Genomic DNA, 17,096 nt, shown 5'->3' on the forward strand with positions numbered 1-17,096 from the left:
TGCTGGTCTGGAAGAAAAGAAGCTTGTGCAGTGGTTTCTCCAAAATACTAATCTATGCTGTCACATTCACCCTTGGCTGTACAAGAACAGCCAGGAGAAATACAAATCTAGCCCCTCCACCCTGAAAACCCATGCTCTGAGAAGGGCAACTTACACCTCACCAGCAGGTTCACAGTCTTCTTTGCTGGGTTCCCCACATTGTTGATGGCTGTGCAATTGTAGTAGCCTGAGTCCTCCACGCGGATCCTCCATAGGGTGAGGTTCCCTCCTTGCACAAGGCTGTTGGGAGGCATTGTGCCAGGGGAGTGAGACCAAACCACCTCAGGCAGTGGGTCACCGCCCGTCAGAGAGCACTGCATAGTGATGTTGTCACCAGGGTTGACCACCAGTGTCTCATTGACAGACAACTTCAGAGCAGGTGGGGCTGGAAGAGCACAAAGAAGGACACTTCAGAGCTTAACAAAGGTCCACGCAGTTGTCTCTGCAGTTTCATACTTCCTAGGATTTGTTTTCGAAGATGGCTGGTTTGAGTAGGGGGAGCTGGAGGGATCCATGAATTCATTACACATGAAAGGTGTTTGTGAACGTAAAGCACTGTCATTACCATGTCTTTGAGTTACAGCAGACAAAATTCACCAGTGGAAAACCCAGGGCTAGAGACTTCTCAACTCCTGATGCGAAAAACTGCAGCAAAGCAGAAGGGCAAAGGGAAGCTGCTGTGGCTCTGCAACACCTACCTGTGCTGCACGCAGTGCACTCCCCTGCAGATACCACAGTGCCTTTTCTTGTCCCTGTAACTCCCCTGGACTTTAGACAGGCCCTGCAGAAGCTTCACTGGAGAAAAAGCTCACCTACTAGGAAAAGCTCCTACTAGAGCACGCGTATCTCCTTTACTGAAACACTATTGTATATGAGTCATGATCAGTCTGCTTATGCCTTGGACAGAAATAGTACATTGGGTTGATCCCAGCCATAAAAATGAAAGAAAGAAAAGAAAACCAACCCCAAAAAACAAGAGATGCACTGCCATAAGGCACAGGAAGTTGCAACCACAGCTTAGGCTTAGTGTATCAGGACCCAATAGAAATAGTGCTGGGAAGCTCTCTGGATGTGTTTGCTGGATGGTTCTCCGTCCCAAGGGAAGGTCAGACAGAGAACCATGTATATGCTCAGTCACAGCCTGCACCTTCTGCTCCATCAAAGCTCTACCTTGATGGAGAGGTGAGGGAGAAAAGACAGATTCAGAGGAGCCTGCTTGAACCCAACAGTTGTTTATTTTCAAGGACAGTTGGGATTAAGCCTTCCACCTATAAAGAGTTGCCATCCCAAGGAGGAGTTTTGGAGATGGTCTATCATCAAAAAAAGGACGTCAGCTATCACATGATATGCCTCTCAGACCCACCAAGAAGTCTTTAAGGGACAAAGCTTTTGCCAGGCAGCTGGCCCTTGCAGCTCAGAGCCTGACACTGAGAACCAGGACCTGTCTGCACCATAAAAGACCATGGACAGCAGCTCTGCACCCACTCTTAACCTCCTTCACCTCCACCTCTACAGACCTGTGGGCTACAGACCAGGTCACAGGGATTGGCTTTCATGTACAACGGAACAACTGGGACTGATTAAACCTCTCCTTTGAGTACCCTAGTATCTGTTTTGGTTTATTTTATTCCTGCACCCACGTCACTACCTCCACCTCTAGGAACTGATCAAAACCCCCTTCCCCTTTATATTCTCTATTTATCCCATGACAAGCCTTTTAAAAGCGCTTGTCAGCACCATCACTTGTCTCCACCCAGACAGAGTTGAGGAAGTAGCAGTCCCCAGCACAAAGGCGGGGAGTATGCTTTAAGTAACAGCCATAACAATGCAAAATAAGACATTGTTCCATATTCATGAAGCCTGATTTAACAGCATCATTATTTCTGCCTCTTCTCTCTCTGGACCCTGCGTTAATGAGCTGTGCTGGATTTGTGTTGGATCTCTGAATTACAGTCCATACAAACAAGGCGAGGAGGACTGCTCCCTCCTCAGCACTGGCATCGTAATTTAGCAGTGCAACTACTGCCATGCTGGCATATTGCTTTGGTGCACTGAACCAAACGTCCTCTCTCTGGCCCCAGCACATGCTGTTTGTGCCCAGGGTGGGTGGCCAGTTGTGCCCAAGGAAGAAGGTGACTTCTCTGCCACCTGCACTGGTCATTTTGAGGCCGGTGGTTGTGGTCCTTGAATTTCAGAAGGCCACAGCCTGCACTCAGAGCCTTCAACAGGTCTCTTTGGTGGAGTTCTGGAAACAACGTGCAAGGGTTAGTGAACACTAATTGGCAAAGGAAGGATTTGTATGTCCTTTCCAAGCTCCTGGTGGACACTCACTTAGGCCCAGGAGCACAACAGCTCAACTCACTGTGGTCTGGCAGGGCAGGACACATTCCTGTCACTAGCAGGCTGTTAGGTGAACGTAGCTGATATGGAATAGCTGTTCCTGCCTCCTGACATTGAGCTGGTCTCAGCTTCACAGGATACACAGACAAGCTGACAGATGCAGCATCTTGCCTGGGAACCTCTACCCATCCCAGTCAGAGCAAGAGAAAGGCTGAGACCAGCCTACGCTGGTCAGAGTTGGGGAGCGAAAACCACAGGTCCCAGGGGCTCTGGTGAAGAGTTAGGGATCTTGTGGCGTTTGATGTGCAAATACCTGAACAACATTCATCATGCCTGGCAGTGACACGTTCTGGGCAAGGCAACATGGAGAGAAAAAAAGCAACATGCTGGTGTGAGCACTGCCTCGGGGTAGGTTGTGTGTGCACGCAAGAGGGAGGCAGGGAAACTGCGAAGCTGCCACTCGCACAGCTCCATGCAGCCACCTCCCATGATGCGCCCCAAAATGGAGCCCTGGCTGTGGCAGCCTGCGTGCAGGCTCCCACTCCCACTCCTGTCAGCACACAGAGGTTAACAGACTGCAGACATTGTTATGCAGGAGATGAATCTCATTTATTTGTAACCTGTGGCAATTCCTTTTGTTCTTGGCTCAGAAAACCTGCTGGCGGTGGCTGCCGAGCAGCAAGGGGACCATTAAAAACAAAGAGTCGCTTTCAATTCCCTTTGAAGTCCAATTTGCTGCAGTAAAACTGCAGGAGAATTAACCAGCTGGGCTGCTTAATTTTGCAGAAATCAAGGAAGGGGAAAACATGAGCCTGACCCTGCTGGAGCAGGTGAGGACATCCCGGTGCTGAGGTAGGTCCTGTAGCTCTTGCAGACCCAACCTGCTGGTCTAGACCCACTTAGCATCAGCAGGACAGAGGATGGGCAGGGGAAACCTCCTTCCCATTGAGACTGTGGACCAAGAACCCATCCCCTGCTGCAAGGGCCAAGCAGCTGATGGAGAGCTGGACAGAAGCACATCCCCTCAATAGAGACTGATCTGCCCAAAGGCCATTGCCAGAGGAGCCAAAGCAAACCAGCTGAGGAACAGCAAATGAACTGGGAGGAGAAGATTCCCTTGGCCTGACATGACCTGACCCACCCATTCCCCTCAAGGTCTGTAGTAGCTGGGTCTATAAATATTTAAGAGATCAATTTCCATGTATCTCAGCAGCCTTTGGGCCCTCCTCGGTTGCAAGGGCGAAGGCATCCTGAACAAAACTGCTCAGGATTCTGGGCACAGCCAAGGCTACAGAGGTTGCTAAAGCATGAGTGCAAGAGGGAAAGAAAAAAGACCTATTTAAAAAAAGAAAAGGAAAAAGAAAAAAGAAAAAAGGAGAGAATTAGAATTTTTACTTTAAATATTTTCTCATCTATGCACAATACTACCTGCGGGGCAAACAAGCCAGATAAAACAAGTATATTTAACGTGAAATATTAACACAAACCCTGCTCCCAGCTCAATGCCAGCTCCATTTTCACCTCCAGCTTTTAATACAATTTGCTAGGAACGCGTTTTCCATGGCCCCTCTGAGCTTGTGGTGTCAGGCTTCACTGTAACTATATAGCTAAATAACAAGAAAAAAAATAACGAGATGCATGTGCTACATGGACCAGGTTCAGAGCTGAGGTAAGTACCAAAGAAGTTGGTGTAAATTCGACAGTATCCCTGGCTTCTGATCTGGCTACAACCTGAAAACACATTTTCCCCATTCACTCAGTAGAGGGGCTGGACTGAAATGAAGGGTAGTTTCCCTGTGCTTCAGCTGGCAGGGGGGAGCGGACATGAAGAGAAATTTGATTTTCCAACTCTTCAAAGGTAAAGGCACAACAGGGAAGAAGAGCTGTATGAAATCCCTTTCTTCATCATGAGCACAAGATAAGTTTTTAAAGGGAATATTCCAGCATTTGCTACAGTCTCATCCTGAGATAAACTCAGGCAGTGGTGGTATGAGTTGCTTGAGACATGTGTGGAGACCTTACTTCACAGAGAATATCTTTTTCTGACTTTAGCTATAGTTCAACTTTCTTAAGCTCATTAGTTTTCTAGTTTCTATATAAAATGAGGCAACTATTGCTCAGCACCTTGGGCTAAAGTCAGATCAATAAACATAATTTATACAGTATCAACAATACCCCCATCAACAGTTGGTAACATCAAAAGAGTTCTGTTTCCACTGCACAGAGATGACACAAGGGATGCAAACTGCTTTGTGTTACATTAGAGAGGTGAATAATTCAAATGACTACAATGCCTTTCTTTCTGATCATGGAATACCCCAGGGCTGGGAGCAATTTCCTGACATTTACTTATTATTTGAAAATATTCAGCACATATGGGGGCATTGTGAGTGGGATTTTTGGTGGATGTGGGGGGTATTTTTTGGGGGTTTTTTACAGACAGGTTCTAGTCAGGACCTCGTGAGTATTTGGTACATGGTACTGAGTTATCAGTTGGTTACTGCAGGCCAAGCAAGAGGTACCAAACTGATTCTGCTCGCTACTGGAGGCGTGTTCAAGCACGGCCAGGAAGAGTATCAGTGTAAAATTCATTTACTGGGAAGTCACAGGAGATGTTTGCTTTCCACACACATCGGCACCAGCGGAGCCTGTTAGCTGGGCAGAGCTGAGAGCGCAGCCCAGCAAACCAGGGCAGAGTCACACACGAATGAATTATTTGTAAGAACTCCTGTAGCATCTGCCCCGCTCTAGAATGTATCCAGTCTATTTTTGAAGTCACTTAGAATCATAAATAAATAAAATGGTGTCTGGATTAAAAACTTTGTGCCTCAACACCTACAGCTAAATCTGTTTTAATGACCTCACGACAGGCCTGGACAAGGCACCAGCTGTACATAAGGCCACAAGAAATTAGAGCACAAAACTTCTGGGTGAAGGACTTGTAATCCCAGCAGCAGTGTGTGCAAGGTGCTTCAGGCCCTGGACAGGGTGCTGTGTTACTCTCTTGAAGGGGTAATGGCTGTTGAGCAAGCAGGAAGTTTGAGGGCTGCAGGGACCCTCTGCATCCCCTCTTACCTGTGGTGTTTGTGAGCTGGAAGGTGATGGATTTGTCAGGGATGCTGCAGACATTGCGGACGGACACCTGGCATGTGTAGCTGGCGTAATCCTGGGGCCGCAGGTTCTTCAGCTTCAGGACTTTGGTTTCACCCTGGGAGTTGGGAAAATAAGTCAGGAAAAAAAAAAAACAACACAGGTACACAGGTATACAAAGCACAGATCATCATTGCAAGTCCATAACCAAAGTTTACAGGTTATCAGCAGCTTCTACCAAAACCTCAGGGAACTGAGGTACAGACTCCAAGCACATCCTAAGCAATATATGAAGTAGACGCAGAATGTTTGGAGTGGCAAGTCTACCTCCAGGATTTCTCAAAACACAGAGCAACCAACTGACATTCAACCTGAAAGGACTGCAGAACAGGTCTGGGCATAATTTCTTGTCACTGTCAGAATCCTCTTACAGAGCTTGAAAGACCTTAAACGTTCAAGAACAGACGCTGAGATCTCACATCGGGATGTCAGTAGGAACCCGAGCGATGTCATTGGGGCCTCAACATTGCAAAATAAAAGTAAATCAGAGCAGATTCAGACACTAATGCTGCTCTAAAGATGACAAGTTCCACATTTACACCATAAAAATTTGGAGTGTGGGGGAGGAAACGATAAATTCAGAGAAATGCTCAAAGATCCCCCAAAACTTTCTGATCTCTCATCTCCAGCTTCTAAACTCACTTATGATGGCATAAATCCAGAGCGACAGCACAGACTTTGATAGCCTTTTCTCATACTATGGTAACAAAGAAAATCACTCCCTGGCACTCCATTAGTTACTGGCCTGTTACAGAAACAGAATCAAGTTGTTAAATTAACAATAAATGCATTCTGTAGATTTTTATTTATGGAATGTGGAAAGCTCTGAGATGCATCCTGTGGTTTGTACACCCTACAACTCATATGTCTTCCCATGACAGCTTGCTGCTGTTGTTCTCCTTGTGTTTGTCTAAATCTCTTTTGGAGAAACCATTCCATAATTGCCTGCAAATGTGAGAAGGTGTCAGCATGACAAATCCTCCTGAGGACAACCTCAAGGGAGTGGACGATGAGCTCAGGCATGCTAATATGCAGAGAACAAGGATATGAACCGAGTAAATTAGAAAGGTAAATACCTAGGAGACCAATAACCCTATGAAAGCCCTGTCCCCTGAGATTTGTTGCTATGTCATGCAAATGATGGCATTTACAGTGTGCGTGTCAGCTACTCACTGACAGGGTCATATATATCCTGTTTATTGATAAGTAAATGTTGGGTAAATGTGTACAAAACCTTCAGTGTAAATAAGTTTTCAAAAGCTTAAGCAGGAGAGTCTTCATTTTTAATGTAAAAGTCTACCCAAAGCTGACACTGATACCAGTTCATCGCTAAGGCAATATTGCACCCCTCTGTGAGGGGTGCTTTGTTGTGTGTAATTCATTTGATCTCCAGCAAGATTTTCCCCTCCCAGTAGCGCTGCAGAACTGTGTTTTTGTTAACTTCTCCTCTTACCAACCCAACCTCACAGGTTTATGCTGGTGCTAAGGAGAGGAGCATAAGGGCACGCCTGTGTGAGCACAGCAGTCCTAACACCCTCTTCTCAGAGCTGGGAACAACCCATCTCGGTGGGAACGCTGCCTGACAGGAGCTGCAGGATGCTGGGTCATTTACACATTAACGTTGCAAAATGGTGAAGTTCTGCCAGATGCCTTATTTCGCTGAAGAAAACATCTCAGTGTCCTAAGCCATCCTCTCATTAAGCAATGTCTCCCGCTAATTACACTGAGCTTAGTGAAAGCTGGAAGAGCCCACGGTGGCTTCCTCTAAGGCCAGTGATGTCCCAGTTGGATGCCACACAGCACTGGACTAGACAGAGCTCTCTTCAGGGCCCAACAGCAACGCAGACCTACGGCGTCTCTGCAAATCTGCTACTAACCTGCAGCGCTCTCCTCCCTCTTCATCCCCCTGAATGTTTCCATTTGGCTGCCCATTTCTATGACCTACAGAGACAGCGTGTTTCAATAAAACATGAACACGACTACATTAACTGAAAGGTTGCCTGGAGCATCGCTCAGAAATCAAACTCAGCCAGAACGTGCTCGCGGGGCCCAGCTTTGGGAGTGCGAGGAGGTGCATGGGATGAAACGGGTGCCCCGGGGAGCAGCCCTTTCAGGCCTCCCTTCCCCACCCATTGCTGCCTTATGCCTGCGAACGGCCTTGCTGGAAGCACTGGGGCCGGTTAGCATCTGAAGGACATTCAGAGGCAGAGCTCAGCTTAGGATAACATGCCCAGAATGCCTTGGCAAGTGTCTCCCACTGCGTTGGTGAGCTAATTACTGTGAAGAAAGTGGCATTCAGAGGGACAAGTCGAACATAGGCAAGCAGGAGAAGCAGAAAGGATGCGGACACCCTGCCACAGGATGACAGTCAAAAAGTGCCCAGGCAGTTGGTCTGCTTCTGGTGCTTATGGCCATTAGGAAAAGCTTTTCATCATTTGCCTCATGGATCCCACAGCAATTCCCGCCCTTTGCTCACATTGCTAAGCAGGAAGCAATTCCCCCGATTTATGGAGCTCGGGCACTTAATTAAGGGGAAAAAAAAAGTTAGTAACAGGAGACAGAGACCCAGTCTTGGAATTGTTTGCTTGGATTTTAGTCTCAGCCAATCCAGCCGCCACGTAACCTCATTAGGGGAACTGTGACTGGCTGCCAAGGACAGTGTCAAAAAGGGGAAGGGGCTTCTAGGCTGTCATGTTCCCTCCCGCCGCTCCGCTCTTCTTGTCTGCTGGGAACACACATACAGAGGTAGTATCAGTATTATCAGTATCTACCAGCCCTTTTGGAGACCATGCTTCTTGCAGTGGCCATGATCCTCTCCCCAGCATTGTAATATCATAATCCACACGTGGGAAAAAAAAGGTCCACTACTGAGTGCCCAGGGTGGAGGTTTGGATTTTATCACCTGTGTGTAGAGGGGTTCATAGATGTCCACACCATTGTCCTGACTGTGGGAAAGAGTCTCAGCTCCCCGTTTCCAGATGAAGCGAGCTGGTGGGTTGGAGTTGACAGTGCAGCGGAGGAAGACAGTCTTCTCCTGGTAGAAGCTGCCACGTACATCGCTGATGGTCTGGTGAATGGTGAGAACAGGTTCATCTAGATCTGGAATGAAGGTAAGGAGGGCCGCAGCAGTTGTTAGAGAAGCTTGGTCTGCACTTAGGCCTGCAGAGCAGATGATGCTCCAGGCGCCACAGAAGAGAGAGGAAGCTCCCACACATTTGGTTGATGACAACTGCTGAATTAAGAGCTGATCTGAGGGCAGGTAAAACAAACAATATCTAACAGGAACAGACAGGAGAAGCCAAAATTCTCCTTCTCACCAGACAACCTTCAGAGAATAGGAAGCACCCTCTGGTTTGCAAATCCTATGTGGTCCCCAAGCACGGTGCCTGCCTGCCACAAGCCTCTCAGAGCAGTGGGCTGCTTCACCTTCCCCAGTGACACCCCCCCCACACTCCCCCAAAATCACTGCTCTGTCCTTCAGTGAAAGGTCAGAAGGATCCCAGAAGACTCTGCTCCATGATAATTTCTCTGTCCCCACTTTCTACTTCCCAAATTCCTCCTGAAATCACAGAGCTAAGCCTACGGCTGTGAGATCCCCATACAAAGGATGTAACAAACCTTCAAGTCGAGGGGTGAAAGAAGTAGTCAGGTCAGAACAAGATCAAGGAGCTGAGATGGAGTGTCAGTTATCTCTTAGACAGGAGACAGTTTCGTGGGGTGTCATGGGAATACGATATGCTAAACACTGTGAAAGGTATGTACAATTTCTCCCTCTTCCTATTAAAATGTCCTCTGTGTATTTTCTTCTTTTCAAGGTTTGTATTGACCTTCCCTCTCTTCAGCAACTTCTCACTGCATCCCTATCACCTACACCTAAACTGATAAAGTGCTTTTCCTTTTTCTCTATTTACAGAAAATACTCCTTCCAATTCCCCCACCACACTGGCACCAGACACACAGCTGTTACAACTCTATCCATGGTTATTAGTCACTTCACTTGGAAGGATACAAGCAATAGCCATACAGAGACCATACTTTATCCACCCAGGGCACACTGCTCCCCAAGGGCTGCTCTTCAGCTAAAAAACCCGATCATTTTCTCGGGCTTTTGCACCAAGCATCAACGTCTAAAGACGGAGGAAGCATGGCAAAAACCTCAGAGGGGTTTTTCTTCCCAGAGCCACTTTGAGACTGATCAGGATTAAATATTAAGATCCCATTTGACAAGATGGGACTAACTGACCCTCTGAAACCAAAATCTTTCCCCATGCCCTTAAGCATGTCATAAAATTGACCCTACTTGAAGCAATTCTAGGGTTTTAGCAGCCTTACGTCCCCACCTTCAACTGCAAGGAAACAGAGGTGCACACCCCCCCAGTATCCCCTTGTGCTGCCAGCACTGTCTTCTACATATGTTAACATAGAAGAGGACACGTGCTCATCACCTCCTGCTCTCCTATGCCACCTAATTTTCATATTTCATTTTAGAGATGTGTAAGTATGGAAACCTGACACTCAGAAAGGAAAGCGGAAGTAGAGATGAGTTTCTGCTAACGTGTCATCCCAGTAATGGATGTTCTCCGCTGAATCACAAGTGAGAACTCATGGATTTGTATATTTTAATGAGATGTATGCTTGGTAGACAGCAACTGTAATGGAACCTGAGATTTGTCAGCTTGACCACATCATAATTCAGAGACATGAGTAGAGCCATTAACAGAACGATGACAAGGCACACAAAAAGCCCCAACCCAAAAACCCACAACCATAAAAAGAAATAAGGCTAAAGAAAAAGATACACAGGTGGAGAAAAAAGGTTCCTCTCCACACAGTGCCATCTCCATTTGGCCACAGGGTGACCAAATGTTACACCAAACTGTCTTGGACTAGGGCTTTGGGCACAGCCTCTCCTCTTCCCTGCCTTCTTTGTCCTTAACCCTTCGTGATTTGTTCGCATTTCACGTGAGTAACTGAGTAGCTACCATCCTTCAGAGGCTGCACTTCTCAGCAGGATGCATGGAAAAACACTTCCCTTACTGAACAAAGACGAGACTCACCCTTGAGGTCTCCTGGCTCCCAGCTACTCCCCGCACAGAAAACATCATCTTCCTTTCGGTTGCTAAACCTTTCCTCCCTCGAATTTTTCAGCCTTCTTTCACAGCAGTCAGCTCTAAGTCTAGCCCTTCAGAGAAAAGCTAAAATAAGACCTACGATGATATGTATGTCCTTGATGTACGACCAACGCCACTGATGTCAGTTGAGCTGCACGAATGATAAATATGGCCCAAGGCATCTCATGGAGATGATCACATGGGATGTTTCATGCGCGGTGTAAGCTTGTAAACATCCATTCTTTCTTCCTCTTTACTTTCCCTCTCTCCCACGTGGAAATACTCCAACAAGCAGCTGCATTTCTGCCAGTATCTGACCAGCGTTTTCAAGCCTCATTTGGTGTCCTCCTGGGGCAAAGGAATAACTTGCTACACAGGTTACTGTTTCCAGTTTCATATCTTCTTGGCATCTTAGCATCTGTGGTGCCCTCTGCACAATCTTGCTGCCTAAAACTAGAAGTATGAGTGAGCTGTCAAATACTCCAAGGTTCACACGAGGGTGATTACTTACCTCCAACTACAAATTAGGATGCAGGGAAAGAAGGGGGTTGCTTTCAAATTCTACTTCATTCAGCTGAAGGTTGCCTGGGTGAGCGTTCAATAAAAACTGTGGCTTTTCCTATGTGTTCCCTTGTACCTACTGCAAATACCAGCAGAAAATAGTTTCTCCTCCCCAAAAACCAAGCGAGCAGAACAGAGGTGCGTTACCAAGTCCATCTGCAGAGTAGATGTTAGTATGAGAAAGCCCTTGGCCACCCCATTGGCCCCATAGTTCTACAGGTCAGAGCTGCATGAGGGACCACGGGACACTACATCACTCTAGCTCCAGCCTGCACCCCAGAAGTAAAGGGAGCACCCTCAGGGCATAAAAAGATTCATGCCACAGTCCTGTTCCTAGAGAGACAGGTCCTGTCAAGGTGTCATACTGAGGCTTGAGAAAAGCACATACCCTTTGCATTGGAGAGCTATCTTATGTCTCCACCACACGTAGGAGAAGTAAGGGGCAGAAGAGCCAAGCTGATCTAGATGGGTGTCAGAACACCACCAAACAAAGCCCGTGAAGAAATGCTCATCCTATCCAAACTGACTGCTGCTGAAGCAGTCTATTTTTCCAGCCTGAAGGACACTACTCCAGTACAGGGTAGGGCAAGGAAGGAACTGAGATGGTACCTGTGCCAAGACATGCAATACAACTCTGGATCATGAACCTACCAGAGTCTAAGGATGCTCAAGTCTATGTCATACTTTGTGAGGGTCACATCATTGTAGGGCTGGACACTAGGACTAAGGGGAAGCAGTCAGACAGCAGTTTCTGTCAGCAAAGCTCTGCCTGGGGTCCAGGCAGGTACTGGGGTTTTGAAGCCTGGAGGTTGTTCCACTGATGGATAGCCACAGTGCACCTCAGCACAGAAGACTGTATTGCTTAAGAGCGTCGGAACTGGTGATGATGGTTTCAGGGATACTTCCTGCTGCTTTAACAGACTTTATATATTTTTAGCATCAACCTCTTGCTGGCTAGGCCTTCTCTGAAGATATGAGTGAGGAGGGGGATTTAATGTTTCTCATGTTGGAGAAAATGGGAATGGCACATAGTCAAAACAACAAGCCTTACCCTGTTGGGTAATCTTCCCCAATAGAAAAAAGCTGCCAATACCTTAAATCTTAGATTCCTCCTATTATTGGAGTTACAGGGTAAGTTTAATCTCCCTCCCTTTTGGCCACAGCAGCCCAAGAACAAACAACATCAAATCACCACGAGAAACCCTTTGAAAACTTGGTGGCCAAGGTGAAGAACCACTAACAGTGTCTCTAGGACACAACAAGGATGGACACTGCAACCAGCCAGAGAAACACCAAGTCACTGAAATGAAGGTGTCCTCAGATTCCTTCACATTCACCCCTTCACAGCTCAGCCTTGTTGGGTCCATTCCAGAGTCTTTTGTTCTGTTTCTGCAGAGGTATCAATGGTGGGAAGGGGGTACTGATTTGAGGAACATCTGAGCATCTGAGGCACTACCAATTTTAAGAAGCATTCATTTGATTCAAGCATTGCCAGCTTCAAAATAAAGACAAAGAAAACAGAAGTCATCTACAACGCTACATCTCAGACAAGTGCTAGGGACCTCTGGAAGTGACAAACATCACGGCACCTAAATAAAAATGACCCCTGTGGACAGGCAGAGCTATCTTATTTTTGCAGATGGATCTAATCTCCTAGGAGAAAGGGACCCTGGGGACACCAGAACAGTCCCTTTGCTCCTGCATCAGGTGCGTGTGATCCTAGGGCAATGCAGCTCCCTGCCGGCCCCGCAGCGAGGCAGAGACACGCAGTAGAACTGTGGGAAGGTCTGGGTTGCCGCTAAACGACTTACACTGCACATCTACTCGAATGGACTTGATGGCAGGGACCCCAACCCCATTTTCTGCTTTACAGTAATAGCGGCCCCCCTGCAGCCTTTGGATCTTCTCAATCCGAAGGGTCTCGTTAAGCACTGACGTCTCTTGGAATTTGTCCGATGCGCTGCCGGCGGTTTTGGTCCATCTCACCTGCATGAGAAGAGCAAGAGAAATGAAAGCCATCAGTGACACAAACTAGAGATCCCAGGGAACAGCAGCGCTCCCTTTGCTCCTCTTCCCCATTCTGCCTACCCCTTCTCAAAAATGGGCCATACAGCATCACCAGACCTCACCAAAGTTCAACTGCAGATCTGAGTAAGTCCCAGTAGACCAGCTGATTATTCTTATCCATCACCAGTCTCCACGCCCGAGTGTCCAGGACAAGCCCTCGCCTCACCCAGACACACACCATATATTTACCACTTATGCTCTGGTCCTGAAAACCCAGGAACCTGGTTGGTTTTATAGTGCTACCTGCATAGCACAGGACTTTCAGCATTGAGCCTTGGAACCCCATATGGCTGGTAGGACAGCAGCAGACATCAGCTCACAGGTACAAAGCTTTTATTGCAATCAGCACTCTCTCCTCTTTCTCAGGACAGCAAGGCTATTTCTGCTGTTTGCTTTTCTAAGTAAGAGGGAGAGAATGCAGTTGCTGTCAGGCTCTTGCTCCTTTCCCACAGGGAACCCCTATGTTATTTTTATAAGTCATCCTTTTGCAGTACACAAGCTTTTACTTTGATTTTAAAGATACAGAAAGGGAAAAGAAAAAAAATCCCTTCAGATTTCAAGCTATCTTGCATTTTTTGTCTTTATGTTACGTGTCTTAAGAGCCTGGCTTGCAGGGGCCATGGAGCCGCATGATATTTCATGGTAACTGGTGACAAGAGGACAGAATTCCTAAAGATTGATTGATTATTCTTATGTCTGGAACAAGGTACAGTCCTAGCAGCGGTGGTACGAGCTTTCCCCCTTGTTTTCTGCAGTCCAGAAAATGAAAGAAAGCGCTTTTCTCAGCCCATTGGTTTCCTGCATCTGCAGCCTCCCTTCTAAAGGTTGCTGACCAGTCTGGTGCCCATCTAGACTCTGGGAGTGAGATCCATCAAAATCAGCCAACAGGAAGGACACAGACTTTCCAATCAACATTGGTCACAGATGAGATGGACCAGATACTTTGATTCCTCCTCCAGACTTTGCCTAAAGCTCACTGCCACCACCTGATTGATTACGATACTCTAGGAAGATCAGGAGTGTCTACATCCCATTCCCATAGCACTAGGCTGAGCACATTTTCAGAGCTAATGACCATGGATTTATTTAGCCTTTGTAGGCTTTATTATGAAATTGTCTGAGGGCCCCAGGACTCTCAGAGTTTCCTGTTTGCAAGGACACTTCAGCCAGCTCTTTAATCTTCTCAATTTCAATCTCATTTAAGTATTTTGGCCACATTTTCATGCTTTAATGACTGGCTGATAGAAGGGAAAAGAAAAGATTAAACAAAGGTTAGGATAAGAGCTTTGCTGGGGAAGAAATCCATCTGTGAGCAGGGAGGGCAGAGATAGGACACACACCATGTTTTATAGGCACAGGTTCCAGCTTTCCCAGTCACACTTGGTTCCACGCTCTGGTGTCCTGCGTACATGTCTGGGCAATGACAAGCCCCGATGTTGCCCACTAGCATGCTGTTTGCATCAGGCTCTGCTCCAGATACCTCTCTGGCTACTCAGGCTCAAATCCCCACATCCTGCCAGCACCTCCCCACACATTCAACGTTCTTAGGCAGGGACATCTTCCTCGCTTCTGAAGTTCACAGCTATCATCTGCCTATCACTTCCACAAACCTAGGCTGGTCACTTTTGCTGGCCTGGCTCACATCGTTTCCCTCTTATTGTTTCCAGGATATGCTTTGATAGATAAACCATTTCAAATCCTGCTGGCTGAGTCTCTCTCCCTCTCCTTTGTCACTGCCTCTTAGCCAAGTAGCTCCTCACAAGCAACTCCACAGAGGTGTTGATTGGTGTATGCAGACGTGTAACTTCTCAGCACAAATATCTTTGGCAGAATCGGGGAGGGGAGCCAAGGTGGCACACGTATCATGCTTGGCTGCCTCGTCTGTATTCTGGCACATCCAGCCATGTAGTACGCACCAGCTGCTACTCCTACCACGTTTTGTCCCAGGGTGGGCTGAACCGTGCCCTGGTTCAGCACGCCTGTAGGCACTAACAACAGCCTTTACGTGGAGGTCACAAAGAAGTGCCATGGAGAACATGGGTGACAGGCAAGACTGAAAGCTTACCTGTGGCCTGGGGTGTCCTGTGACCAGACACTGCAGGACTAGCGTGTCCCCCTCCCGAATCGTGTAAACGCGCTCACTGATGTTGTCTTCTTTCACCACGCATGCCTGCCCAGCATGGATGATTTGGGCCTGAGCAGGAGCTGTGGAGAGGAAAGAGGTAAAGAGGGAAACAAACAACACCTCGGCCCCTTATGCCCACTGCCCAGCGTAGCTGCTCCCACAGCAGTGTGGAAAAGCCACCTCTTGAACCACAGAGGGGAAGAGCCAAGAAGCACTGGATATGAGACACAAAGGCCTCAGGAGATATAAAATCAAGTCATTTTCCCCATCTCCAGGGCAGCTAGTGTCAACTGCTGTTCTAAAACTTTTGACCTGTCTGGACGCCTCACCTCTCCCAGAGAAAAGCAAGTAAAAGTGGCTAAAGCAGGGACGGGGTCAACTCGTAACTGCTCTACACCTGTCTAAAACCAGGCCTGATTACTATGACTGACCTTGCAGGGGATGGGGATAACTACTGAGCAGACACAGAAAGGGGCATGAAACTCTGTACAGCACACATCCCTAGAACAGGGCTACAGGAGAAACAAGTCTTTCCAAAATTACACAGCAACCTACCTCAGCCCTGAGCCAGAGGGAACAGCCTCTGAAGGATCAGGGCACTTGTAATCTCTAGGAACGTCTCCAGCAAGGGCTCCAAGCAGAGCCCAGTTACTGCCAGCAAAACAAGTGAAGGCCAGTACTGTGGAAAAATACATGGAAAGAAGGTTCCCAGAACAAAGTTTAAAAACTTCATGCCCCCTCAAATGGCAATTATGTCCCACTGTAGAACTGGCCAACAGCAGGGAGAGACAAGCTCTAGGAACACAGGGTTGGGTTTTTTTTTTTTTTGTGTGGATTTTTTTTTTGCTTGCTTGGGGTTTTTTGGTTGTGTTTTTTTTTCTTTTTTTAAAGAAAAATATCTCAGCTCCAGAGTCCTGTGCAAACAGCCCTTGGGTCTCTACTCCAAAAGTGTCTGTGTGATCACTGAAATGGGCTGAGATGTATTGAAGGTGACTGTGCAGCCCAATGGGACACCTGGGCTTGTTCGAGGGGAAAACTCCAGTTGCACTTCAAGGAACAGAGAAACCCACAAACGCGTCTAAGAATCGGCACCGCACTGACAGTCCCCCCAGGATACCTCCCCGTCTTGCTAGGATACTTCCAGCTCTGGAGTCACAGCTCTAGCTCCCATTAGCGAAATACAACGCAAACGAACAAAACACCCAGGAGATGATCAAAGAGTTTAAAGCAACAAGCTTTAGTGAGCCTCCTGAAACAAGCACAGGTTTTGCACCACCTCGTTGAAGCTGAACTGAGCATGCATTCTTTCCTCAAGGTTAGTTGAGCTTCAGACTACTCTTTTTTTTCCTTTGCTCTTTTAGCATAACCAAAACACTCTAAGCCCAATCACTTGGCAAGGGAAGTGCTCAGATTTATGCTGGTTTAATCCACCAGCAGCACAGACCTAGGGCAGGCTGCGCTCAAGCAGCGGAGGGGATCTATCTTTGAGGTCAACCTATACAAACTGATATCAACACCATGCCCTGACCAAGCACCAGTGACACAAGAGGGGGCACAGGGCTAGTGGGCTAGTGAGCAGCAAACTGCTCTTGCTGGTGGAGCTCCAAGCCTGCCATGGCCACCCAACACCAGGCAACAGCACTGCACATGTAGCAAGCAACTCCCTCTTTCTTGCATCTCTTCCATCTTCCCAGTGCGGTGGC

At 47.4% G+C, this 17,096-nt stretch overlaps 1 protein-coding gene across 1 annotated transcript in view; it reads right to left on the reverse strand.

Moving 5' to 3' along the window:
• MDGA1 (MAM domain containing glycosylphosphatidylinositol anchor 1) overlaps positions 1-17,096 on the reverse strand; it is a gene marked incomplete at both ends in the record, with an annotated part of 139,119 nt that overhangs the window by 78,177 nt on the left and 43,846 nt on the right. The window contains 5 exons of the mRNA XM_084261932.1: positions 155-424; positions 5,455-5,587; positions 8,432-8,628; positions 13,013-13,187; positions 15,334-15,473. Of these exons, the coding sequence (XP_084118058.1) occupies positions 155-424; positions 5,455-5,587; positions 8,432-8,628; positions 13,013-13,187; positions 15,334-15,473 (915 nt within the window). The remainder of the gene's footprint in view (positions 1-154; positions 425-5,454; positions 5,588-8,431; positions 8,629-13,012; positions 13,188-15,333; positions 15,474-17,096) is intronic.

Source organism: Gallinula chloropus, assembly GCF_964237585.1.
Source record: "Gallinula chloropus genome assembly, chromosome: 3".
NCBI lineage: Eukaryota > Metazoa > Chordata > Aves > Gruiformes > Rallidae > Gallinula > Gallinula chloropus.